Below are 26,844 nucleotides of genomic sequence, written 5' to 3'. Positions count from 1 at the left end.
GCTAGCAAACAGCTACGTGTTGGCAGCTATGGAAACCTCTACAAGTCCAAGCCTGTTGCTTAAATCATAGACCAAACCTCAGAACAAAAGAAAACGAGTAAGCTTGTTTGTTCAGTTGCAGAAGCCTTGGTGAAAAGGGGAGGAGGGGGCCATCATCAAGTCTATAACCAAGGAGTCGTACCAGTTGCTCATCTTAGTTACAGCATCTAAGCCTTTGTTTAGCACTGATCCAACCAAATGATGGCAGTGAAGAGGTGGTTCTGGGATGGAAATGTTTAAATCCTTTGAGTAAGAACAAAGAATTAAAATATACTGATTGCTAGTTTTGACTGGAGATTTTAAAAAGTTTGTAGTGCTTTTTGCTTGTGTAGTTTAGGTCCCATTATCTTCTCTTGCCTCTGTCCCATAGTTATTTTTCCCTTTTAAAAATGAAAAAGACAAAAAAGTTAATTAAGAAGGTATTCTATGTAGGATTTTTTATTTATTTTTGTGATATCAGTTTAAATCACTGTAGAGATGCCCCATAATAAATTTAAATACTGAGATAAGGGTTTTTGAGTATGACAGGGGGACAGTTTTTGATTTTTTTCAAACATTTATCTACCTCACTCTTATTTTTTTATATGTGTGTATATAAAAAAAATACATCTCACATTTCTCAGCAGCCAATAAATGCCGTTGATACTGGTAACCTCTCACTCCATAAACCACATGCTCTAGGTTCTGGAGGGGAACAGTCACTGCTCATCACAAAGGGTCACTTCAGAATATTTGCCTCAATTCCAAGGAGCTTTGCCTTTTTGGTCCCAATTTGTTATTGTGAGGAGAAAACCAAGAGGTGGCTGGAGTAAGGTTATTCTAAGGAAACACCAAGGCTTTTTAATGTGTTGTTACGGCACGTTTAGAGGAGTGGACAAATAGGTGACCTGATATAAGAACTTTAAATTATGAGTGTTTGATCAAATTTGTTATAGAAATGATTTGTTTACAATGTTTGCAGGTCCAGAAGAGTTTCTAGAATAAAGGAATGGACTTTCTATCTGTCCTAAGTCATTCCTGCCCGTTTTTCCTCAGATACCACAAGCACCAAGAAGATACTTGGTTGAATCAGCATTCATTTGGCTCATACAGCAAGCATTGCTTTTTTTTTTTTCTTTTCTTTTTGACCAAAACAGTGAAAAAAACCTGCCCTGGGCTGCCTGATGATATTACTACATCAAGTTTACAGCTTTGGATCTTTGCTGCTTCTGTTTAATGAAAGCACTGATTTTTTTTTTCTTTTTTTCTTCAAAACTAACATTGAATTGATTTTATTTTTTTTTAATGTGCCAGTAAAACTTCAGTTCCCTTTTCATCCCCCATTTTATGCTTCGTAACTGTGGATTCTGATGGACCAGCCATCAAATTTTAACTGCCCTCTGACAGCGTGTAACTGGTTTACAGGCACACAGGACTAACACGAGCTTGCCATCAACATGATGTATAATGTTTCTCTTTTTCCAGCTCTGGCAGCTGTTCGTGCAGGTGTTGGTTGTGGTATCTGAATAATGTGGTGCTTGGCTACTTGGAGTTGTACACGGCCTCTTGAGTATACAGTCCTGTGGTTAAGTACTACAGGGTTTGTCTTTGGAGGGAGCATTTCTCAAACCCTGAAAAAAAAAATTAAAGTTTTTACTATGCTGTTTTTGTTTTCCCCCGTTTTTGAGCTTCTTGTGACCTTTTGGTGTAGTGACTGTTCCCCTCTCTTGCACATATTGATTACCACAACTGGAGATCCTCAGATCTTTCAGCTGGCTAGGAGGGTTTTGTTAAAACTGTCCAAGTTACTGGTTTTTATAATTTTATGTAGGTGGTTTAAAAATGCATTAGGAAGAAACACTAATGACGTAGCACCCATCATGAGAAACATTTCAAAAAGCACTTCAATAGAAGACAGTCATGGGACTAAAAGTACGCATGTGTGATGACAGTCAGCTCTCCTGGACCAAACCACCTTCATGATACCATTGTGTTCTGTGTTTGCAATTCAAGCTTAATTACTTTTTTGTTCTGTTTGTTTCCATAGCTTTTTTTGTTGTGTTTTGTGCATTTTGAATAGCTTTATTCACATGGGTTTTTCATGCAGACTTCCCTTGGACAGTAAATCAAGTTGTTTATGCATGTGAACAACTGAGAATTAATGTTGGCTTGATAGAGTCATAATATGGTTTGTAATGTTGTTCTTCCCTGAGACCACTGGCTTGTCTGGTATGGAAAATTTATTTAGAACTTGAGCTATGTTTGAATAAAGTCAAAGTAATCCAATTTGTTTATAAATTAAAAGCAAAAGCCCACCCAGCCCCGAAAACCAGCATTTTGACAAATGGTACCAAGATGTTCTAATTGCAGTAGGCTAACAAATGGTCATGCTACGGGGGAGGCTTTGATTTAGCACTCGGGCTGTTGTTCTCACCTGACTGGCATTGCAAAGCTTCGCAGTGGCACAGAAGGTGGTTTGGTTGCAAAGGAAGGTGGCTCCTATGTAAACACAGAAGTGTCAGCTTCGGTACTGAGATGCGCTTTCAGGGGAGCGATAAAGTAGATGCAGAAGCCAAGTGTGATGGGAAGTTTGAGGCCAGCCTGTGTTTGCCAAGTCTTTCTCAGCACAGTGCCTCTGCTCTGTAAAGCTGGTTCTAAGTGATGTATGATTCCAGGGATGCTCGCACTGATGCTCCTGTTGGTCTTTAGAAACAAGTGAAGCCCGGTTTGCCCAGGACGACTGGTCACCAGACGGAACTGCTCGCAGGTCCTCTGGGAACTGCCGAGGGGTGTTCAGTACAATCTGAGTCTAAGTGAACGACACTCCTGTTGTTGGTATAACTCCATACATATATATCTATATATGCAAATAGATATCGGCCTATGTATATCTATAATATAGATATATATATTTAAACCCTGTTCATTCCATTAGTACAAGTAACACTTGTTTCCTGTTGTTCTTATTTTGTCAACAGCGTGTTTAATCACTGGGCTAAACAACAGTGGAGGAAGGTGCAAGGGATCCACTCCTTACTAACCAGTGATAAAAGCCAGATATTGCAACTTAACCCATGAGTAGTTGTGCAGACGAGACTTTAAGAATGACGTGTAGAAAAAACACAGTGGCCAGGGGTGCTGAAGATACAGAACTGCAGAGAGGCAGGAGGGCTTCAAAGGATGCCTCAGTTCAGAGAACTGGTTGCTCAGAGGCAAAAAGCAGCCTCCGATATTGAGTGCAGCCAGGTAAATCAGAATTGAGAAGTATTTGTTTGGAGACGTATGAAAACAAAGGATATGGAAATGGATATTTACAAAGACACAGGGCTTGGCAGAAGTTTGAAGTTGTTTCCTGAGCTTGGTGTGTGGGACAGCAGCAGAGCTCAGATTCTGATCATTGGTACTTGTAAATAAACCTTTTGGCTTTCCAGCTGAAGTAGTAAGCTCATTAACGGGAGTTTGACGGTTTTTATTATATCGATCTGTATGAATCAGTCTCAACCTACACTTGGTCTGTTTTGCAAGTACCTTAAGACTATCACTAGGTTGTGTGCGTGCGTGCGTGTGTGCATCCATCTTCTTTTGTATGCGTTACGTTGATTAGTAATCCATTAGCATTTTCAATAGGGCTTTAAGTCCAGTAGATTACGGGTAGTCAGTTGACGAAGATCTGGTTTACAAGAACTAATTAAATGTTTCATTGCGTTTTGTAAGTACATAGAATAATTTTATAAAATGTTTGTAGTTTATTAATGCCTAAAATATAATTTAAGGGCACTTTTCTGTGTCTGTGTGGGTGTGTCTGTATGTGATCAGTTGTTTTTTTTTTGATGGTACCAGTTTACTAGCTAGCTTTACAATATGCCAAAAAGGATTGCTAACTTGTCCAATTCATGGCTCATCCCCCTCCCCTTACCCACCCAAGCTTTGTGTCCCAGTATATAGCGAACGAATAAAGAAGTTGGGGAAATGTTCTGTATCTTCAGTATCCTGGTCTTCCAGAGCCCTCTGGTTGGGGTGGGATCATCTAAACTGGTCATTTCACTTTACTGTCTAGTGCAGTTAACTTAATGGACTACACGAACCTCACTGGTTGGGGAAACAGAACGGGTTTTGCTGCTACGCAGTCTCACTTGTGCTGTTCAGTACCTGCTTTATGGTTGCCAGGTGGTTTGAAGGATACGACTGCATAAGAGAAAGAGGGAAGACAGTTTTGTACTTACTGTTGAAGAACTATTTGCAGATGTCTCATCGTTCTAAAAGTTTGTATGCAGCCTCTAAAGATACTGAGTACCATTTGAAGCTTTGTTGAAAGAGGCAAAGCAGGGTCCCTATTTATTTTTATTTAAGAATACTGAAGATCCCTTTCCCCCCCTGAAATTAGACGAATTGCATTTCTGAAGTGTTACAATGATTTAGTTATTGTTTAAAATCAGCTCTTCTGTTTTCTAAACCAGTGAGGTTTGAGATGAAAGGATTGGCCAGAGTTTGTCTACCTCTGGGACAAAAACAAAACTAGAAAGTGCTAAGGAATGGATGCAGTTGCAAATACAACATTTTCCAAGTTTTCTTGTTTAAATTTTTTTAAGAGAAAATTAAACAATAACATGGCCAATTTATTACATAAAAAAGACTTGCTGTGTATAAATTATTCCTAAAGAAATTCCTGTGTTTATATTAAAATGAATCAGTAGATAAAAAAAAATTCAAAATGTTTTTGTATATTCTGTTGTAAGAATTTATTCCTGTTATTGCGATATACTCGGGATTCTTTACATTATGAAAAGAAGAAACTTTGTCTATTTTGAATGGCTGAAGCTAAGGCTCCTTTAGTTTCTCTTACTCTGCTTTTTTCTAGTAGTTTCAGTACTACATGATTTAAGTTAAATAAAAGAATTCTGTATGCATTTGTCTCTCTGAATTTATTGTTCCTTATTGCAGAGCAAGTACAGCTTAAAAAAAAAAAAAAAAAAAAAAGAAAATCTGTTTTTCTTCTGCCCTTTTGGCTGCATTTGATTGAGCAACTTTGAAAAAAAGCTTTCTGGAGGTCAGTACTGCCATTATGTTGTGTTGAAATCTAAAATATTTTAATCCAGTGACACTTGAGTTTGTGGGCCCTTTTTCAATAGGACTTTTGGGTCCTGTTTTGCAGTAGGTGGTTTCTTTCAATAAGGGAAGCATTTTTATTTATTTATTTGAAGGAAACCCTTTAGTTGACCTCTACAGCAATCCACAGATGAGGCATTCACGCATCCAGCATGGGGTTATCAGTTTTCTGCAAGAAAACTAGCATTATTCTGACATTTCCAATTCCTCTGACTCTTGTCGTCAAAGTCTTGACTAGGGCACAGTGGTGGCCCAGAGCTTGTTCAGGTGTCTGAGCCCTTAGGTTGTCCTTGGCTGTTGACCTTTTTACTGACATGACACTTGAGGACATGAGCTTTTGTTTTCCTTAGAAAAATCCCAGATGCCCATATTAAGGTGCTGTTGTTCCATTGTGCTGACTGTTTTTGAAAAATATCTGCTAGTTTTACGTCATAATTGTCTGTTGTGGTACTAGCAAAATTCTTATGGAGAGCATGCATTGCCATTCCGTGTGTGCTAAAGAGGACACTGTAAACCTCTCTCTTCTCCAGCATTAATAGTGCAGTACTTCTGTATATAGCCGCGTCTGAGACATCGAGGAGCCTGGCTTGGCAGGGGAGAAGCACAGAAGTGATCTGTCACTGTCTGATCCCAAGTTTTACAACTTGGGATCTCATTTGGTTCCTGTTTTGTAAGAAAGATGATGTGCCATAACGCATTCCACAGCACAGTGCTTCAGTGATTGCCTTTCTTGGGACAAGTTAGCTTTTTGATTTTGATGTATAAATCCCTGAACAGCCATGACCCATTGTACTGAAAGACTGTTGTCTTTGTTCTGTGCTTTGTGGAAGGACTACAGTATTTTCCTTTGGGACAGATACTGAGAATTTGGGGTAAGTGGTGTTTTGGGGCAATTTAAACCCAAATTACTAACAGCATTTCAGTGTCTGACAGATCCCAGCTTTTTATTTGCCTTCTTTTAAGTCACTCCAGCTCCATAGACTGTTTTTGATGTGAAAACCAGCATGTACAGCAGGTCTCCAAGAGATACAGGTATCTGAAGAAACCTTCAGATAACAGGATTCCTGTGTGAGTGTTGGTTTTCCCCCGTATTTAAAGTTTTTATATGGGCACCTTGTATTAGTTGAGCTATCTCATTGGACTTGAACAGGGACTGAGAAGGACCTCTGAGATCCAGTGTTGAATGTCCTTAGAGCTGCAAGCATGCATCCTGATTCAGTAAATCTGTAGTAGTGTTTTTCTACCCTTTCAAACTAGGATTGAGCATTGAAATGTTTCTTGTATTCTCTAAAATTTTCAAAAAAAATACTTAAAAGATTTTAGAAAATGTGTGATAACTTTTAAGTCCACGTTCGCACGCTTTCTTAAATCTGAAGCAACCTTATAATTGTTAGCAATGCAAACTATGAATTTTTTTTTTTTCTCTTAAGCTATTTACACCAGAGTAGTTTGTCTTCTGTAAGGAGATTTTGCTAAAAATAACTTGGAATATTAAAATCTTTTATGTAAGGGTTTTAAATAACAATTAGGTTTGCTACTTTTAAGAGGTAAGGAATTGCATTCTAAGAAATCTTTTTTTTTTTTTTTCTTTTTCCTCTCATGATCCATCTTGCTCTCTTTCTTCCCCACACTGTTTTAACATTTCTAAGATAATTGTCTGTAATGCTTTTCCTAGAGAGTCTGCTGTTACCGATTTGGATAATGGAGGCACATGGATGAAAGCTGCTCTTCCATTACCGTAATACAGAGAAGCGTAATAGGTGTAATCACAGATATACCTGAAATATTAAGAACAAAACAGAAACAGAAACCTGGATTAAGGAATGGTAAACTTTGATTAAATTTAAATATTCTTTAAGTAGCCAAACCATATCTAGTTAATGAAATTACTTAACATATTTGTTTAGTGAGTAAAGGAAATGCTGAAATAAAACAAGCTTGGGAAACAAATATTCCTTATCTGATGATTTAGTTTCTCAGACACTCACCCAAAAGGAACTTTAAAAATAAAAATAAAATCACAAGACATGCATTCTTTTCTAGGTTTCTGTAAGACAAGTCTGATGAGAAAGGTAACACAGCCCCACGGGAACGACAACCATGCCATTACAGTACACTAATAATTATTAATTTTTTTTTTGGTGTGGATCATAAAACCACACAGTAATGATGAGACTGTTTCTTTTCTTTTTTTCTTTTCCTTCCCTTATCACCCTACTTTTTAGCTTGGAGACCCAAATCCTGAAAGCACATGCCAAGATAAGCTATTAAAAGTAATATTTTTGTTTTGGTTTGGTTTTCTTTTAAATGAAGAAATTTTAATAGAAAATTGCTTCAGTACTACTGCAACACATGATGAGATCACAGGCAGTGTTCTAAAGGTACTTGTAATTGTTTTGTTCTTCGGTGTATGTATTTACATTTTGTATCCCTCCCAGTTGGGAAAGATAGATTAAAATCTGCTACTAGTCAGTATTGCTTTCAGACTCTCTAATAGCACAGGTTTACTGGGGTTGCTAATCACAGGGTGTGCTATGTTGAAACTTGTTTCTTTTGGAGTTCATAAATCCATGTAAAAAAAAACATCTACTGACTGTAGTTTTTCATGAAGGCTTTTCTACACAGAATTTAAATTTATCCTAGTTTCATACTTCTGCCACTTGAAGACCTTGCTTCAAAGTGATTTTGGTTGGAGGAAAAGTCATTGCAAAGATTCTTCAAGGTTAACTGAGCTGGCTGAATTACTTCTGCTTTTACTCTGAGACCCCGATATGCAATGTTTACCTTCCCGCATCTCTGGAAAAGATTATATCAATCCCTTCCACTGCAATGTTTTTCCAGAGAGTCTTCATATTAATTGTAGATTCAATCTTTTCCGGACCATCTAGCATGCAACAGCCACCTTCTGGGTGAAAACCACAAGCATCCATCTCTTTGTAGCCTTTGTTCTTCCCACACTGCTCAAGGATGATGATTGCTTTGGTGGATGAAGCCAGCCCAACATGAACAGTAAGCTGTTTTTTCCCACCGGAGTGAATAACAGGAAATTAAAAATGAGACCTGTTTTTAAAAACATGTAATGTAATAGTGCCAAGCATTATGTGGAATACTAGCTTCGAGGTAGGGAGTCTTGCTGTAGCTCATGCCTAAAGAAAACTTTGATAAGAGATTATAAATGAGAACAAAGTTGTGCTTTAGTTTGTTTTTTTTTGTTGTGTCTAGTCAACTTGGGACTTCAGTGCTTCAGTACATTTTTTTTTCACCATGCACTTTGTTCTGCATGCAATTCTGCTGTTTAAATGGCACAGAGTTAAAGCAGCATGCTAATTATTGTGTGCTCCAAAGTTCGGTTTGAAACCTTTATCACTGTTCTAATAGTCACTATCCAGAGTTGTGTGATGCATGCTGTGCAATAATCTTTCAGAAATCTTTTTAAAGATCCACGGAAAATAGTATTATTCAGAAATGAAGAGAAAGCTTGTCCAACCTTGTAACTAACTACTCACTAGTGGCTGAAAAGTTGTCCATATCTTGAAGACTTGCTCCTTTGCTTTTTGGTAAACCACTGGCAGTTGCATGATACGGAGATCTATGGTTTTACCAAGGCCTCTCTTGGACAGCTCCTGTAAATATGAAAAATAAAATAAATCAAACAAAAAAAAACGTAATGGATGTTGGGGATGTAAGAACATTGGATTTCTCACTGTGAGAAAAGAAATCGTGCTGATCCAACTGAGAAAACATATGAAGAACATTGTAATGCATTGTTTCCTAGCCCCATTGTTTACTAACGTCACATCTGTGTTGAGCCACTCTTGTATTTTCCAAAGGGATGCTCCGTGTCCAGTGGGTGGTTTGTGTAATTCTTACGGCTTAGGGACCGGTCCATGGGCAACCATGAAATGCAGGATTTCTCAGAAAAGATCCATGCTGAAAGTAATTATTATGGTTTGATACAGTTAAGAGCTGTTCCTCATGAAGACCTCGTAGATAAACCTGTACTTCTGGAGACACAAATGAGGGAGAATTTACATGAGCTGTCTCTCAGGTGATGTGCCATCTGCTGGCTTGAACTGCTTCTGGTACCCTCTGCTGTACTGTCTGTACGAGGTCACATTTAGAAAGGGTTTCAATTGCATTTTGGTCTAGAATATGTTTCCCTGGTAAAAGAAGGAAACGATATTTATTGAGATGTTATCTCGCTGTCATTTAGTTGCAGTTCTGCATAGGGTCTTTTCCCAAAGGAAACAAAAAATTGTGCTCAGGTTTGAGGTGAAAGAAACAAAGGCATCCTTGAAATCAGCAGGTTGGCCAGATGGTTGGAAGATGTCCTGGAGAACAGTCAAGGATGAACGTCATGTGGAAATGACTTGAAATTGTTTTGTTGGTGGAACAAGGCATAGGTCTCTAAGTAGAAGGTAGAATACTTGCAATGGCAGGATGCAGAAAGAATGCGTCTGAGGCAGAAAGCTGTCCCAGAGAAGTAAAATGGTGGTTGAAAATTCCTATTGCATCTTAGTAGACCACTTCCAAAGGACGGTACAGATTTTCTGAGCTTCTAAGGAGGACGTAGGCAAGAAGGCAGTAGCAGAAGTATCTGATTAGACCAAGAAATTTGTAACTTTTTTGTCCATGGCATTGTTTCCTCCAGCTTTCCTTTCTTACTAAGGCTACTTGTGCGGATGGGGCCCACAAGTTCTAAGCTGTGTTAACTGGGAAATTTGCCCTTCAACGCTGACTTCCTATATAAACTGTTCCAATTTTCTTGTCAGCGGAAACATTGATTAGCTGTGCTCAATAAACTATTTGACACAAGCAAGGAAACAATGCCTGCAGGGAAGTAAACACATCTAGAGAACACTGCCAGCCTTTTTTCCTCTGGGCGCTGACAGTCTTTGAGAGGCCATTGCATCATCTTGCTTAAGAATGCTGCACTGTGTCTTAGCTTCCAAAGAAGAAAACCCCAGCTGGTTCACAATTAGCATTTTATTTTCTCAAACATCTTTAATTTTAACATTTAATGAGATTCTTCTTTTTTAACTGTAAGGCTTAAAGTACTTGACTGTCCATAACTTTGGTACAATTTGGAGACGAGAGGAGTTGTTAGGCTATTCTCCTCTTGCGCTGTCTGGACTGACATTCTATTGTCACCATTTGTCACAGGAAAAATGCAGGGGTATTTTTGTGCAGAACAAAATCAGAAGCTGGCCAGTAGCCCAGGGCTGAGAATTTGTGTCAAAGACAGATAGTTTGCTTCATCCCAAGAAATTCCAGAATGTTGTCAATAACGTATGTTATTCCATTGTCTAGGAATCCTAACCACGGACTTGCACACTATTACACCAGATGTTGTGCAAACAGAACAACAAAAATGGTTAAGGCTGAGACAAGGAACAACCTAAATATTGTTTGTATTTAAGGTGAGAGACTGAAGATGGTTAGAGAGGAAGACTGGATCTGGAAACTAAAGAGCTCACATTGGTGAATTAATTCAGTAAACGAGTGTCTGTTGTAGCTGAAACAGCAAAGGAAATGTTGAGGGATGACAAGTTTGGAGGACATTTTTGTGGGAAAAGTGGTTCAAAAGAAAGCATAAAGGTTTGTTGTCGTTGTGCATTTTTTTTTTCTAAAAGGAAAATGGAATCCAGCATTATCAGCTGACAACCTGGAGCTGATGGCGAGTTGTGATCATAGTCCCAATTCAGTGGAGCTCTGGCTCATGTCCCTATGTAGCCCTCTCCAAACAGAGGTGATTTGCACAGAACAGTTGAGCTCAGAAGCAGCGGTTGTGTGCCATACCAGGTGTTACAAGCAAACGTTTAGAAAACTCCATAAAATTTCACAGAGCTTGCTTGAGTTTCCAGTGATTTGGGTTGCCTGGAGGTTGGGGGGTGGGGAGTTATGTTGTGTGTGTTAATTTTGTGAACCGCATTCAAAAAGGCGCGTGTTGGAGCAGAAAGAAAATCACAGATAGCTGTTGACCCAGTCAGTCTGCAATCATGTTGCAAAGGTTTTTTTGGTTGCAGGTTCTGTTTGTGTTTTGTTTTGTTTTCTTTTACTCCTGTAGATACCTCTTTAAAGCTTCAGGGATGTAAGAAAGTTCCAGAACAGCAATGGAGGAGCTGAATAGCAATGTCTTCGTTTCGCAGATGATGAAACTAAAGCAGGGAGAGAGCGAGAGAGATTAAATGACAAATTTCCAAAGACCACATGGCCAGTGGCAGGATGAAAAACTGCGCTCAGAGATCTGATCCTCATCTCCTGATAGCAAACATAGTTCCCAGAAGCAGTTGGAAATGTGACCTGTTCTTTGCACTAACAGTTTAATTGCTGTGAATGTTGTCACTCAACTTGCATTTGTGCCCTATTAACTGGGGACTTCGACCTTGATGTTAGATTGTCCTGCTAGGCTATTTTAGCTGCCAAGTACCAGACGAGAGTTTCTGGAGGAGACACAGAAACAGGGTCAGATCAAGGGGTACTAGGTGGGACCACCAGTCTGTAACACAGAATAAACAGTTCAGGGGATCTGAGATTCTGAGGGTCCCATGTGGTGCTGAAGAGCACATCATCATACCGCAGTGCGGTCTGCCTGCAAATGTGGAGTAAATGCTTGGTGGTGTTTTCCTCTAGGGAGACTGTTCTGTGCTTCAAGAGTTAAAAGTGCTGCTGGTGAAGATTTCATGCATATTTTAGAAGGGTATTTCAGGTGAATGGACTTATGAGAACCATGAAAAACTTAGTGAGACAGGTTTCTAGAAGAGAAGCTGTCCTTCTAGTGCGAGACAACCATGTTGGGCCATGTGACAGTGTCTATAAAAGCTCTGAAGCTTTTCTCAGTGACCCTGAATTGACAGGTTCACCTGTACTTTCAGATCCTTTTGATTCTCCTTTTCCCTAAACACTCAAGAGGGGCACTTGATAAGGAATGAGAGCTCTATAGATGTGATGCTGATGGATGCCTTGTGTGCCAGGCTTCCTGTGCTGCAAAGAGAACTTGGTTTAATGCAAACATAGCAGGGTACACCTCACATGCTTTGAATATTTTATTTCCATGTTACGAAAGAGGCATGGTGGGACAATGCACTGGTACATAGTATCAATAAGAACTCCAAGAACTCAGAATAAATGCTCTTTCTAAACCAGCAGAAACAGAGATTGGTAAAGTCTTATTAGCACTTATCATCTGGTTCTTGGAGATGTCAGAAAATGGAAATTGGCTTTTCCACCAAAACTGAGGTAGTAAATAGTTAATTTGTAAGAGAAACAACATGGCACAACTATTTTTTGGAGTGCCCAGTGAAGGGGCATGGAAGGGATGCAACTATTGGAATGGCTGTGTGCTCACTGGAACAGTCTCTGATCCATCCTACAGCAAGAAAAGGGATTCAGGAAAATTGCTGATCCCATCAGTAATATGGAGAGTGAAAAAGCATCTTGCAGTGAAGCTGGCAACAGTGATTTTAAGGAAGCGTATGTGCATAAGAGTGTTTCTCATAAAAGTGAAGCCATGGCTCTTTGGCAAAGGTTCAATTCATAAAGGCATAGAGGGTAAGGCTATACTTTGAGAATGAGGATTCCAGGACTCCCAGTAGTACTTCTACAGGATTTGAGGTGTTTTTGGTGTGAGGACCTGCCTGGGATATGAAGTCTTAAGACAACAGGTATCAGTGTTGCAACATCACTGAGACTGCAATGGTATCCTCGCTTTCGATAAGTGTCAATTCATTTTGAGGTACTAATTAGGATAGTTCTGGATAATGCTACCTAACCATTAAGCCTGCATAATCCTGTTCAGTAGCTCTGGTCTGACTGCTCAGTGCTTTCTTGATGATGAGTTTGAGTGTACACTTGCTTAATTCTCAGAAAAGAGACTCAGCAGGAGGGCTTTATATCACGTTAGTGATCCATGCAGCAACCACAAGTCAAGTCTACATTTTGCTATTTTGAACACCTGTGCACGAGCTTCCTGAAGACCATTGGACTACTCATGTGAACGACCCCGATGAACAATACCATGAGATTGCTATTTAGTATGGAAAAGCCTACCAAATTCAAAGTACTTCCAGATTTGCAGCAATTTTCCCTGAATTGTCTGGATTAACTACCTTTGCCAGGGAATAGGAAACCAAAGCAGCATGACCAGTATGAATAAAAATTAATTCCACACAGAGGGTGTCACACCAGAGGGAAATGGATTCGTTATCCTCCATACACAAGGACTGACATCTGTTTCATTATGGAATGCTGTAGTCCATGTTATATAACTTCCTGGCATAGCAAGTGCATGGCATTGTTACAGAAAACTCATCTCATCAGTGCGTTTTGGCTTTAGGCTGTTTTGCTTGCAGATAAAGAACATGTTTTATTTTCAATGAGAAGCGGATGATACTGCGTCCAAAATTAGAACCAATAGGAATCAGGAGATAATGAGTACAAACATTGTCAACTGACAAATATTTGTGGTTTAGGGCACACGTCAAGTTGGAGTTGAGATAATTTATGAGTCTCCTGTGATGGCTGGGGTGTGGAAAGGTATAACAGAAGTATTTTTGTTTCTTGTTAGCCTACAGGGATAACATCTCTCATGACTTTGAGTGGATAATAGATCTATTCTTCCAAACACCAAGTTGCACTCGGTGTTCCTATCCCAGCAAAGCTAGAATAGAAAATCTGTATCGGTTGGTGGACTTGCTATAGCTTTGCTCTTTGGAAAAAGTTACTAGTTTCTTGTTTTTCCATCATCCTGGCTTGACTGCACTTCACTTTGAAGGCAGATCCTCAGTAGCTGTCACCAAAAATTGTAATACAGTCATAGTCCTGCAGGGTCATCATCTTTCTGTCACCACTAGTACTTTCTTATAGCTACTTTTTTCATTCCACTCCAGTGTCCAGATGAATTTAAATATTTACAGCCTTATTTCAGTTCCTCTAATAGACCATACTCCCCTCAGGCTACCCTTGTATGAAAAGGAATTCACCTTAGACATAACAAAATGCACTGTGGTATGGAATGGCCTGTTTACAGAAGAGAGAGAGAAACTGTGGCGTATGCATTAGTTGCAGATAAGGCACCATTCCCAAGGGGAAAAAAATCCTCAATTTTTAATATAATATTTTGAAAAAAAAAATCTTGCAAATGATGTTCAGTTACTTTTTCTCTTCCTTCCATGTTGGGGGTCTTTTCTAAGACACACAATTTATTTAATAAGACATGAGAAGTTTTTAGAAGGGAATAGAAAGCCTTGAAACAGTTTATGGTTGGATAATATAAAATAATAAATATAAAACACCTCCCTCCTTTTTTTGTTATGCTTACCTTCACTGCTTCCCAGCTAGAATTAACCAGGTGTTGTCTAAAGGGACCAAAACCTGGGAAGGAATAAAAGGTGCTTTTAACCTAGGTTTGCACTGCAAGTTTAGATTAGATGACATGTATGCACCCACATTTTGTTCTCTGTTATAATATTTTTGTTTATGGAGGTTGACATCTTCTTAGATAGTACTTATTCCCTTTATAACATTTAGGGGAATAGCATTTTCATTTTTGTATGTGCTGCCATAAGAACTAATCCCACAATCTTCATTCATGTCAAGGCTTCCTTATGCGATGTCCTTAACTGAACTTGGTAAATGTACTGAAGCCAGTGGGACGGTTCATGTAAGTGATGATTTGGGTGATGATGATATCATCTGCTGCAGAAATACCACTACTAAATGAACGGGTGTCAAATACTCCCAGGTCACTGTCAACATACTATTCCTATTGTTAAGGCTCATGAAGATGAGGGCATGCATGTTTGAAAGAGTAAAATCAGATTTTATTTGTAATTTTTTTTTTTGAATCCCAGGTAACAGAAAATTAAGTTTTCCATCAGGGAAAATGTGCTTTTCGTGGTACTGGACAAAATCTTTCATCACTTTTTCCCCACAGGAAAAGAGAGGGGGAAAGGGAAAAGGACTCTTTGAATCCAAAGTACTATATTTAATTTTACAATTTAAAAGAAAATTCTTTAATAAAAAGAAAAAAAAATCATTTTGACCTAGATGGGCATTTTGTCATGAAAGAGTTTGATGGAATACTCCCACTACCTTTATTAATCTCAATTACTGTTCTCAGTCCATTGTGTTGGCAAGTCTTTGATACTGGGTGGCAGGAAAACTAGTTTGTGAAATGGTTTTAATGCTTCACTTTTAAAATATTTAAAAATCTACAAATGAACAAATAAATACTTACAGCATATGATTGCTGTTTTGCACGTATAAAGTTACTTGTACATGGGAACAATTAAGCCTAAATGTAGTTTTATGACAGCTTTAATAATTAATGGTAGATTTTAAGCATTTCTTAATTTGTTGATACTTATTTCATAACTGCTCGCTATTTTCTCTTTAATATTATGAAAAGCCTGATGGTGCTAGTACTTTTGACAATGATTTCCTGAGGCTTAAGTTTGTACTAGGGGGAGGAGAGGGAATAGGGGAAATAGCATGCATTTCACATTCACAGGAAACAAAAAATATCTATCTCCACTTTCAGAGGAAAATGAGGGAGACGCTCACTTCATTCTGAAGCTGTTGTGCAAGTTTGTGCACCTGTGTGCGTGTGGAACAGTAGAATTGTAATAAAGTTATTAAATAGCTCACAGACACATGCATCTCAGCCGTGGCCTTAAGAAACCGCCATTTGGGATAAAATTGTTCTACGAAAAGAAACGGGTAAATGTAGGAGAGTTGTACAGTACTGACATACCTGCAACAACTCGAAATGCTATCTGGCTCAATATTATTAGGCACCATATAACAAACTGGGCTCGGTGCCAGCAGGTTTATATTATGAGCAGGTGAAAATGTGACAGAGGCATGCTGTGATAATCTCTGTAATAGCTTAAAGATGCACCTGTGTCTCTAATGGGACATGCTAGTCTGAAACCATTTGAACGAGTATATTTCTGTACCTAAATGGCTATGTAAGGAGAGGAAGAAAAAATAAGGTGCTAAAGAAGTGTGCCCATCAAGGTTATATGCTATAAATATCATAGGAGAGAGCCAGGTTGCCAGCCTTTTAAGAGGTCAGCAAATGCCTCTTGCTGTCTCCTGTACTCCCATTCATTTCAACTGCAGTTGTTTGGAGCGAGCCAAACTAGTTCTGCTCATCTTGGAGCCATTAAAAAAAAGAAGTGTTTAATTGAAAACAGCAAGATGCAGATCTCTTTGATGTAGCTTCAACCTCATTCCTACGTCCTCAGATGACCCACACTGGAAAATTATCCAGCAACTCACATGTCAAGATATGTGTAATGATTGCCTTTAAATGAGCCAGTGGCAATGAGAGGAATAGTGAGCAGCAGCATTCCTTAAGAGCTTTAACCTTTTAAAAAACTCAGAAGTCTCTAGCTGGTGTTTCTGTCACTGTAATTCAGCAGCAGTTATAGCCAGCAAGAGAAAGTCTGAATTCTGTCCCTCGTGCTGCATGTTTGGGCATGCTCTTTTGATATATTTAATTTAATGGTCTAGTTTAGCAGCAATGAGGCAGCATCTCCTTGTTTAAATTTCCCTTACCTTGCCATGAATCTGAAACTTGCCATGTGTTGCTCTAATTCTGGACACTGACTATGTGACGTTGTGATGCAACCTCGTTTTGTTGCTTTGGTGCTCCTTTTGGGTAAGCTTTATCTAATGCTAGCCTGCACTGCCTTGAGCTACGTGGTTTGGATCAGAGAGAATGTCAACAAAGATTAAAACATGGAGAGAATGAACAACAAACCAAACTGGATGGCAGTGAAGAGGGCATACTGCAGTCTATTTCCTCTGACATATATCTGATTTTCTTAAGAAGGCACAGTAGTAAGTTATTTTCCATTTGGAATTGTTAGTATGACCATTTGCTACTGTTTTTCCCTCCAGGGAACTGTTTATGACAGAGATCAAGTATGTGTGCATACTATCTTTAGCTAAAAGAAGAAGAAAATAAAAAATCTTACCAGTTACAACCACAGTGGATTTCGAATCCATGCTCTAAAAGGTGAAATCTTGTTGTCTTTCACTTCCAAACAACGGTATCACAATTCATGCATCTGTGGCAGACTTCCTCATTTGGGGCATCTATTTTTTGATTCAAGCTGTTCAGAAGCATGCACGTTTCTATTGGATGAAGAAAAAGGTTTCATAAAGCTGAGACATGTTGGGATTCACCTTACACGGATAGTTTGTGATCTATGTAATTTTCAAAACAAATTGTTGCATTTCATTATTAGAGATTGAAGGCTGGCTGACTGGGTCCAAATGTCTTACTCTGTTACCAGGCAAGCAACAACAGTATTTGGGAAAGAACAGAAAAGTCTTAAAGAAACTTTTTGAAAAATATCGTGCAATATCAGAAACCTGTTTACATACAAGTAAACAAAAGTAATCAGATCAATTTTATTATACATCTGTGAATATTGTGTTTTCAGCACAGCTGTAAATCACTCTAATCATGAACAATTCATTAGCTACAAAAATTTATCTGTCCATTTCCACTGTATGTCTCTTTCTTACCACCTATAAATATACAGAAGCATCTCTTCCGTTCTTCCTCATAGCACTTACCTAATTTACTTTTAAAAATAAACAGGAAAAGATGTATTTGCTAAAGCAAAACATTTACTTGGTAATAACATTGAATGGACAACATATTACAAAATTTCTCTCCAAGTTAAAAGGTCGAAGGAACCCTAGAAGCTGGGTTATACCTTGTTGAAAGTGGGGAGCTTAACTGTCTGTCTTCATTAAACTGAAGTGCAAGAACCAATAGGGGGCCTGAAATCAAAACATATGCACATTGTCACTGCCCAAAACAAAAGCATATGAAAGTCCTCTCGGGAATTATAACTATGTGGGCAGAGGGTTTTGCTGGGTCTTGTTTTGAGTAGGAAGTGTATGCGTGTGTGTGAGAGAGAGAGGAGAAATAAACTAAGAATAGAAAGCCACTATATAGTCTCAAGAGAGATGGTAATTATGAGACCTTAAGAAAAAAATGCCTGAAGAAATCTCTTGGATTGGGTGGTGGCTGAGCAAAGTTTGGAGCTATGAGCTGCTTCTGTCTGAATCCTGCGCTGAGAGAGAGAAATTTGTGGATTCTTTTAAATAAAATGCCCCTGATTACTCCGCCAATGTCTCTTCCTGACTAATACAACTTGCGAAACTCACTTCTGTTAGCCACTGAGGCTGAAGGAGCAGCTAATACAGTAAATGTGGAGAACTCTACAGCTTTAAAAGATGCCAAATTTGATGCAGCTTTCAGTGAATCGCCCCTACAATGCCACAGTCTTTCATTCCCTGGGTCAATTAAGATTTTTACCAATTATTTTCAATGTTATTGTTACTAAAATTTCTCCTGTGATACTGAACAAGACAATGACATACCAAGCCTCTCAGGGTTATTTCAGAAGTACTTTTTTTTTTTTTTTTTTAAACTAGATATTGATAAATTAAAAAAAAAGTCTAACTTGTATAGGGAAGTCTAATGAACAAAGCATATGCAAGCAATAAAACAGGATTTAAGACCTACAGTTGCTTAATTAATTTCCTGCATAAGAAATTATGAACGTGTTTTGTTTGTGACATTATAGTAGCTTTATAGACATACATGGAGGGTATGGGTTGAATGCTGTGAAACACTAGGCATTTTAGTAGATGCTCTACCATAGTTTAGATATCTGCTAGATCCATATACTCTGAAACAACTGAAATCAAAGCTACTCTTGAAATTTTTGAGAAACTATGAGTGTAGCTTTATTATTAGCACTCACACACGTGTATGTATTCATAACATACAGATACTTGAGGTTTGTGCAAATTTTTCTCCCCATTTACAACTAAGAAACCGAGCCCTGGCTATTCAAAGGCAAATCACAGACACAGCTGACTCAGCCGTAACTAACACTAGTTGTTTTTCTTCCTGCTATACACAAGTATGATTGGTATAGCACTCATCTTGGGGTGAAAAAGAAGTGGATGCAGCTCCACAATGAAAGCCCAAGTTATCTCTTTGAACACTTTACCGTACAGTTGTTTGATACGTTTAAAATGTTTTGAACTGCTAAGAGGAAAAGGTATTTTCTGTAAATGCACTCTCACCACGTTGCAGAAGTACCAGAATACTGCTCAAATAGCTCTTTAGCGGTGAAGGTAACAAGAACTGAATATGGCCCTTCATTTAGAAACAGCTCTTCAAATTTTATCCCTTTTATTATTACTTAAATATAGATTTTTTATTTCTTGCTATTGGCAAGAACCAACCAACATGTTAAACTGTTAAGTGGAAGTGTTTAATATATTCCAAATTTATCTCAGCTGTCCAACGTTTAATGAGAGGAGGGAGAAATCAAGCTGTTATGCTATTTAACACTAAACTATAATGGGACTTTAAATAGAAATTTCAGCATCTAACACTTTACGTTTCTTTTCCATTCAATAAAAATAAATGATCCTCAGGGAAGACCAAAGATGGCATACAGGTAGGTGGAATGTAATGTCACAAAAAGAGAAGAGAGAAACATTTTTGTGTAAAGTTTGCTATTCCCTATACACCATTGGTCTATATGATGATGAAACCTCTGGGCTGAGAACATGCGTGATACTCAGGGAATGCTGGAAGGTGCAAAGCTTCAAGTGATCACAAGAATGTGCTGAAACTCACTGATATGCTGGGAAGTGGTTGTGTGACATGCTTTTTTGAAAGTGATGGTGTATGTGCGGACATTGCGTTGCCCTGTTGTGGAGAGAAAAATTGCTTTGTCTTACTGAGGAAAGAAATTCATATCTGTTATCATGTTTTTAAAAATATTTGAAGGGAAGATCAACCCTGTAGAGTTTTCTTTTAAACGCTGACAGGGAACAGAGCATGTAGCAGCAACGTGAGGCACTTAAAGCACTTTCCTGAAATGTTGTGTCCAATGGACTGAAACCAGTGGTGTTCCCCAACAGCAAGCCCAAAGGAAAGCTTGCTTGTTTCTATGCAAATGTACTAGTGTTTCCATGTACTTTTCCCCCTAGTTTTTACTTTGATACTTGTGTTAGCTATTTTAGAAATAATTAAGCAATCAGACAATCTCTGTAGGAAGGCTCCCAGGAGTCAACACCTGCATTCTGTTTTCTAATTTTGACAACTGTGTATTCTTTTTCATATTCCTACCTCTATTTTAGTTGTTAATAACGAACAGCAGGTTAGATTTTTCAAAAGCCTCTTTTGCATTGCCAAAGATCACTGCAGTACACGTCTGAACGATGCCATAAAAATATCATTTTTGCACTTCACTATTCCCAGGGCTTAACAAAGCTAACGTTAGCCCTACCGTTTGTCATCCTGGACCTTTTAAATGAAGAATTTAGAACTCCTATTCAGCATTTTTTAACGCTGAAGTGCGATGCTTGGCTGGTGCTTGCCAGAGGGAGGACAGGAGCTGCCCCTTAGCCCCCTGCCACCTTGCCCTGCGTTTGCAGCCACCTTCTCTCACCCTTTTTAGCTTTCCCTCCTAGAGAAGCGGCCCCAGGCTGGTTAATCACAACTTCGTCCGCTCTTTTGTTCCCCTTCGGTCACCTCTCCCCTCCACCGATCCCGCCCTCAGGGTCTGCCGGGCAGGGCCGGGGCCTCGCCGCCATCCCCCCGCGGGCCGGGGGCGGGCCATGCGGCCGGAGCCCGCCTCTGAGGCAGTGATGGAGGCCGAGGGAGGAGGAAGAGCCGCCGCTGGTAAGAGGGGAGGGAGAGCGCTCGCCGCCCGGGCCCGCACTCCCCCGTGGCTTCACCTCCTTCCCCCGCCGGCCCCTCGTCCCGTGTCTCCCCTCACGCCGCCCTCTCTTCCTCCTCAGGGCGGCCGCTTCGCCTCCCTCCTGCCGCCCTCGATGTCCCCCCGGGCCGGCTGCTCACCCGTGGGAGGCAGGACGCGGTGCCTCGCAGCCCCTCCGGGCGCCTCCTCCTGTGAGGGGCCGCCGGGCGCCCCCCGCCGCCGCGAAATGGCGGCGTCTCCTCAGCGCCCGCCTCGGGGCGCTGCCGAAGCGGCCAACATGCCGCCCTGGCCTCGTCACGAATACTTCGTGCGCTCGCCTGCGGTCACGGCAGGGCGAGCACCTCGAGGCCGTGTTCCCAACCCGCAGTTTTCCACAGGGTGGCTGAGGTGAGGAGGTGCCCCTGGGGTGGTCCCGTCTGACGCCCTCCTCTAAGTGGGCCTGCCAGAGCAAGTCGCTAAAGTTTTCCTTTTTCTCCCTTTCCCAAGCACACAAGTAGCTTCTCCACGTTTTCTAGGATAGCCCAAACCTGCCCTGAAGCAGAGAGGAGCTGGCCCCATAATTTCTGTCAGCTTTGGTTCAGCGGGTGGTGCTGGTAAAATGGCGCATCATGTGTGCGTGTGGAGGCACAGGTACATTGGCCTGTAACTTTAATTGTGAAGTACTTCAGAACTAGTAAAGAGCAAAAGCAATACTGCGTAAAACATACTTCTACATCTGTGAGGCCAAATTGCAGAGGACATGTGAAAGTGTTTACTCAGACTGAGTTACAACACGGTTTTGGGGAGGAAAGGAGCAGTAAACACATTGTGTCTTGACCACCAAGAAATAACTTGCTGCGTTATTTTGGTGTAGAGAGGTGATATAATAGGCTTTCTACGTTGCCCTTGGTTACTTAAGAAAGGGTATTCGGTAAATACTTTCTTTGCTGATCGTGAGATGATTGTAGAACAAGAAAAACATGGTTTCTAATGATTAATTTTGGGGGGAGAGAAAAACCATCTGCTTTCAGCACAAGTTAATCTACTGATGTTTTGGCCATAGCTAAAGAGCTCTGCCTGGCGTAGGCCAACAGAGAGAACTCACAATTCGTTATGAGGTGGAACACCTCTTTGAAATGAATAGACACTTTGTGAGTTCCCAAATGACAACACTCCTGGTGTTTGGTATGGGATCTTATTTTAGGACAGGTGAATCTTCTGCACATGCTCTATCATGGATTTCCAAGGCAGTCTGGCATGTGTAGTGTTCCTGGTTTATATTTGACTAGGAGCACTTCCAAGAATCTCTCTGTTCATGCACTTGTTTGGATAAGGGCCCGTTGCATCACCTCAGTTAGCTTTTGCACTGCTTTCCCTCCTGCTCTGTTTTTATGCTCTTCTTTCTTAATTTGTCACGCTAGCAGGTAAATGGAGAGAAAGTGAATTTATCTTCTGAAATGCATTTTAAGTTGCTGCCATTTATCTAAAGCACCTACTTCATCCCCTTCAGTAAAATAATGATGTTGTTCATTAGTTCCTCTAACTGCTGATGGCTAAATGCACTGTAGTCAGATGGCTCTATTTTTCCCTCTTATCAGCCACTTCTGAAAGTCAAACATTGGTAATAATCCTTTTTTTTTATAAAATATCTCTAGATGAATGAGCCTTGTTTTTTCATGTCCAGGCAAATGTACTATTGGGCACTTTAGGTTCTGTCAACGTTTTTTTCCCCAATTTTTTTCATTATTCTCAAATTGAACGTTTAAAGTGGTTCTTCCTCCATTCCTTTCCTCTTTTGGAATGGATGTCATTGTTTCTAGGTGTTGTCTGAGTTTTGACAGTTAAATAATTGAATATTGGTAGGTTTAAAGTAATTATGTAACTGTTGGTAACAGGTTGAGTATATAACACATTCAGAAAATACTGGAGTCAGCCATTAGCTCTTCGTGTGCAAGTGGTACTTTTCAGTTCATGCCCTGCTGTAATTGAGGTGCTGCAACTCTTCTTGTTCCTGACGTCTGTTCCTCTAACTGTTTTTCACGAACCTTGCTGTTGAAAAGCAGGCCCGATGTTGACATAGAACTTGAGGTTCTTGTTTTAAATTCAGCCTTGCCACGAGACAGTTTTGATTTCAGAGCATTTTGAGAGTCGGACTTGTATGTGCTAACAACAAGGCTGCAAAAGACATTCAGTGAGTAACAAAATACATATGATGCTGGCGCCTGGGAAATAGTTGCCACATGACAAACCTGTACATCTAGTTTAACAATTGCACTAATGAAGCTTTAAATTTCCATCTGCCTCTCTAGGTAGATGGAAAATTCCCTGCCCTCATGTTAATCAGTTAAAGTTTACAGGCAGGAGGTCAGCACCGTGAAAGGTGGAAACTCAAAATTCTGGTAGAGTAGATGCGCTATGTATCATGATTGTGGTCCCTACATCTAGAGAAAGCTACTTGAAGCTCCAAGATGAGTCTGATCAACAACCATATTCCTTCAGTATAACTCAATTCTCATCTATGAAACAAGCAGACTTTTTCTCAGAGTGAGGCGTGTGTATCTCTAAGAGGGTAAGGATTTTCATAACCTTCTCGCTTTCCCTGCCACAGGCAAGGCAGATTACTGTAACCTTGCTTTAACATAAATACATAGTTATGTCCTAGAAGGAAAGGAAGAAGGAAACAAAATCCTACCTCCTTCAAAATACTTCTCTCAAAGAAAAAATACAGTCCAAAACCCAGCAAACAAACCTGAGTCTCTACCCGTAATAGCATTGCAGTGAACTTTCTCCTTCCCTTGGGAGGAGAGTATGAGAGAAGAAACAACACCAGGGAAAGTCTAGCCTGTTTAAATTCCGAGTGGGAGGTGTGCAGCCATTATGCTTATGAGTATGTTATAAGAACTGATGTAGAACAGGCTGGTATATTTTCTGCATTGTATAATGGTTGCACACCAGGAGACTCCCAAACTTGTGGTGGCAATTCACGGTTTTGCTGTCTTTGCAAAATGATTGGCAGACCCTCAGGTCACACATACCGAAAGTAAACAGGGTCCTGCTCACTTACAGAGCGGTCTGCGGATGCTTAAAAATTTTGTGTTTGTAACCTTCGAAACTGCTGTCTGGTGGCTGGTCTTTATAGTATTACCAACAACAGATGGCAAATGGCTCCGCTGATGTAATTCTTGCTAGTGTTTCATTCCTGTGAAGTTCCACAGTCTCAAAATCTCAGAAAGTGCCTCCATATTTTTTCTGTGTAATGATTTCAAGCCAAACTAAATAAAAACATCTTATATTATTCAAATTCCCATGGTGTCATGTGACATTTTTGTAATGATTGCCTTGCAGCAGTTTTAGATAAGTGCACGTTTGGTAGCAATTTAAGGCCTGTGTCCTTTAAGTAATGCTTATTAGTACGCAACAGATGCCGTTTAGAAACATTATGCCTTTTAATAGGCTCTGCTTTTAGACTACATGTTCTCATTCCAGGCAGGCTGTGGATCAGGCAAGCTTTGAGGTATGCTGTCGTTTATGCAAAGCCTAAGTCAATTTTCTGCTCTGAAGTCAGGCCATGTGTTTTTCCTTGTTTCCTCCATTCTGGTCATAGCTGTCTTGCTGTGTTTTTCCCCCTAGTCATATCTTTGGCTGATTGTCAAGCCCTTACAATCAAAACCTTTTGCATTTTTAACCACCAGCAGTGGTTTCTTTCGTCCTTACAGAAGAGTTTGTGTAAACTGAATTTAAACAATCTCAGCTTTACTGCGAAGAGCACAGAGGTAGCCCTGTATTGCCAGTCCATTCTTCTGCTTCTTCCTCCTCCTAAAATGGAAAAAAAAAAAAAAAAAAGAAGAAAAGGGAAAAGCAGAGCCTTGCTGATTTTGGAGCACCTTCAAAGACATGTAGAATAGCTGACACAATGGCACAGAGAAACGAGAGATGTTTACATGTTTTCTCCACTACGTACAGCTGTTTATTTCTTGCCTTAGCAAGAAGTTCCAAGGCAGGCTTGTGATAGCTAGTGAAGGTGATGCATTAATTTGCAGCTGCATAATAAATTTAGCAATGTGTAAATTGTTATGGAAAAGAGAGATTTTTTTGTTTTGTTTTGTTTCCTTTTTTTGCTCAAATTAATTGCTTTATTTTGAGATTGGTCTGGCTGTACAAACTGGTCTTGTAAGCCATTTGGGAAGGCTGCTGAGCTATCTTAGGTAGACTTATGCACTCTACTGGTGGGAGCAACTTAAAATATGGGGGATTGCTAACACTGGAAATCAAGCTAGTTGTCTCATAATTTCATTGCTGCATCATTCGTTTGGGGAATGTCCTTTCTGGTAGCAAACGGTGGCTTTCAGGAACCTTCGGTATGCCGCACGTATTTGTGTAGTTTGCATGAGATGAAGATAAGGGTTGCGCGTAGCCCCTGTGGCCTTCATTTCCCCGCACATGCTCTGAACGATGGTAGTAACAATGAAATGTATTTAATGTGGTGCTTAAATGTTAGTCCTGGTGCCAGTTTTTGAGGGTGGGTGTTTTAGTAATCACTTTAAATGCTCCTTGGTCTTAAAATAGGAGTATTTTCTGAAACTGGCCTAACTGCCAGACTGTCTGGCTTGTCCCCAACTCGGTTGTCATTTCCTACCGTTTCACTACTCCTTGTTTATCAATATGGGAGACATGGTCTTCCCCTTTTTGCTTATGGGATGACTTTTAGCCAATTTGTGTCCTTTCTACCGTTCATCTTTCTAAAGGCTTGAATTGATTACATCACATTTGGACTAGTGATTCCTAAAAGCTCTGCTGCTGTTTACTGAATCTTTTCTGTCGTTTTTCTTTCTAGTCAGCCTCTTTGAATGATGAGAATACTTCAGTGATACATCTCAGTGTCATTTGGGGCCTCCCATTCCTTCTTTGCTTAGATTTTTGAGAGTCAGACTCTAATTTGAGGTCAGGCCTGGAAATAGGAATTTCTGCTGGCATAGCTATTTTGGCTATGGGTATGATGAAGTGAGATGTAGAACTGCCAGAGTTGTGCTGGAGAAAGCCCCTGATGTGGCAGCAGTTGTTTTGGAAAAGTTCATTTTTGCTTGTACATTCCATTTTTGTTTAGGCGTAGACAAATAATCGAGTTAGCAAATTCAAAGATTTTTCTTACATATGCAAGAAAATCCTTACTGCTGTTACCTCCCCTGTCTTCAGTAGCTGAAATTAGAGTTATATTAGGAACCTAGTTGTGATGTTCACAGATTCAGACCTAATAGCAGCAGTCCCGTGGAGTCAATGATATTTCATTGCTGAAAACCTGGTGTGAACTGGAATCTTCAAGCCGGTATGGGTTACGGTCCTGAAGGTCACTTCTCTTCAGGGCTGTATCTTCTCTGAGTTGTTCTCCCTACCTCTTTCTAGCATCTATGCTCTGTGAAGAAGAGTTACATGTGCAGGAGGTCGAATTCCTGATATGTCATAGTTCCAGCTGGTAGCATTTCCATGTTTTCACAGTACGCTACAGTATTTATTTATAAAGTCTGTTTCTGGGCCCTAATATCTCAGCTTTTTTCAATTACATTAGGTTAGAGCTTTGTGCAGAACATGCCAGCCCAGATGTGCAGTTTGTGTATAATGTGGCAGGGGGAGCCTGTTTACACAGATGTATTTCAATTTATCTGTACTATGAGCTGGGCGCGGCTTTATTTTCCTTTTTAAGTGTAACACTGCTGAATATCCAGCTGGAGGAAAATAGATGCAGTTGAAACCTGTCTGTAGCACGGGACTACTGCAGGTTTGGGTGGATTAATGCCATGATGTGATCCCTTCAATGTACACTTGCTTTCCTAGATTTGAAAACATTTTAAATAACGTGGTTTCATCCAGGCACTTTTCCAAAATGAGCTAAATAATTAAATCAATTATTAAGTCCATTGTCTATTTTTTTTTCCTTTTCATAAGTTGCAGAATTTGCAATAATGACATGGATAGC

General features: G+C 39.8%; 2 protein-coding genes across 9 annotated transcripts in view; one reads left to right on the top strand and one right to left on the bottom strand.

Annotated features, from left to right (window-relative positions):
- Nucleotides 1-1,206: 1,206 nt before the first annotated feature.
- PGPEP1L (pyroglutamyl-peptidase I like) lies at nucleotides 1,207-21,085 on the bottom strand. Of its 4 annotated transcripts, XM_035336189.1 has the most exons (8): nucleotides 20,625-20,733; nucleotides 17,109-17,268; nucleotides 14,444-14,496; nucleotides 8,631-8,747; nucleotides 7,909-8,138; nucleotides 6,815-6,902; nucleotides 5,237-5,304; nucleotides 1,207-4,207 (listed from the first exon to the last, which is right to left on the bottom strand). In XM_035336189.1, the coding sequence occupies exons 2-7, from the start codon at nucleotides 17,137-17,139 to the stop codon at nucleotides 5,239-5,241; spliced, it is 585 nt and encodes a 194-aa protein (XP_035192080.1). In that variant the 5' UTR covers nucleotides 17,140-17,268; nucleotides 20,625-20,733; the 3' UTR covers nucleotides 1,207-4,207; nucleotides 5,237-5,238. The 4 variants fall into 4 exon arrangements, with proteins under 4 accessions (XP_035192080.1, XP_035192079.1, XP_035192078.1 ...); XM_035336188.1 differs by lacking the exons at nucleotides 1,207-4,207; nucleotides 5,237-5,304; nucleotides 20,625-20,733 and adding an exon at nucleotides 21,035-21,085 and having other exon boundaries at nucleotides 6,042-6,902; XM_035336187.1 differs by lacking the exons at nucleotides 1,207-4,207; nucleotides 5,237-5,304 and having other exon boundaries at nucleotides 6,042-6,902.
- Nucleotides 20,784-26,844, top strand: part of FAM169B (family with sequence similarity 169 member B) — a 38,778-nt gene continuing 32,717 nt past the window's right edge. For 4 of the 5 annotated variants that reach the window (XM_035336181.1, XM_035336186.1, XM_035336182.1 and 1 more), the window contains exon 1: nucleotides 20,784-20,857. In XM_035336181.1, the coding sequence (XP_035192072.1) occupies nucleotides 20,794-20,857 (64 nt within the window). In that variant the 5' untranslated portion in view covers nucleotides 20,784-20,793. Of the gene's footprint in view, nucleotides 20,858-21,409; nucleotides 21,549-26,844 lie in introns of all 5 variants that reach the window. The other variant, XM_035336183.1, reaches the window with a different exon arrangement.

Source organism: Oxyura jamaicensis, chromosome 10 (assembly GCF_011077185.1).
Source record: "Oxyura jamaicensis isolate SHBP4307 breed ruddy duck chromosome 10, BPBGC_Ojam_1.0, whole genome shotgun sequence".
Lineage (NCBI taxonomy): Eukaryota > Metazoa > Chordata > Aves > Anseriformes > Anatidae > Oxyura > Oxyura jamaicensis.
This window is presented reverse-complemented; position numbering and strand designations above follow the sequence as displayed.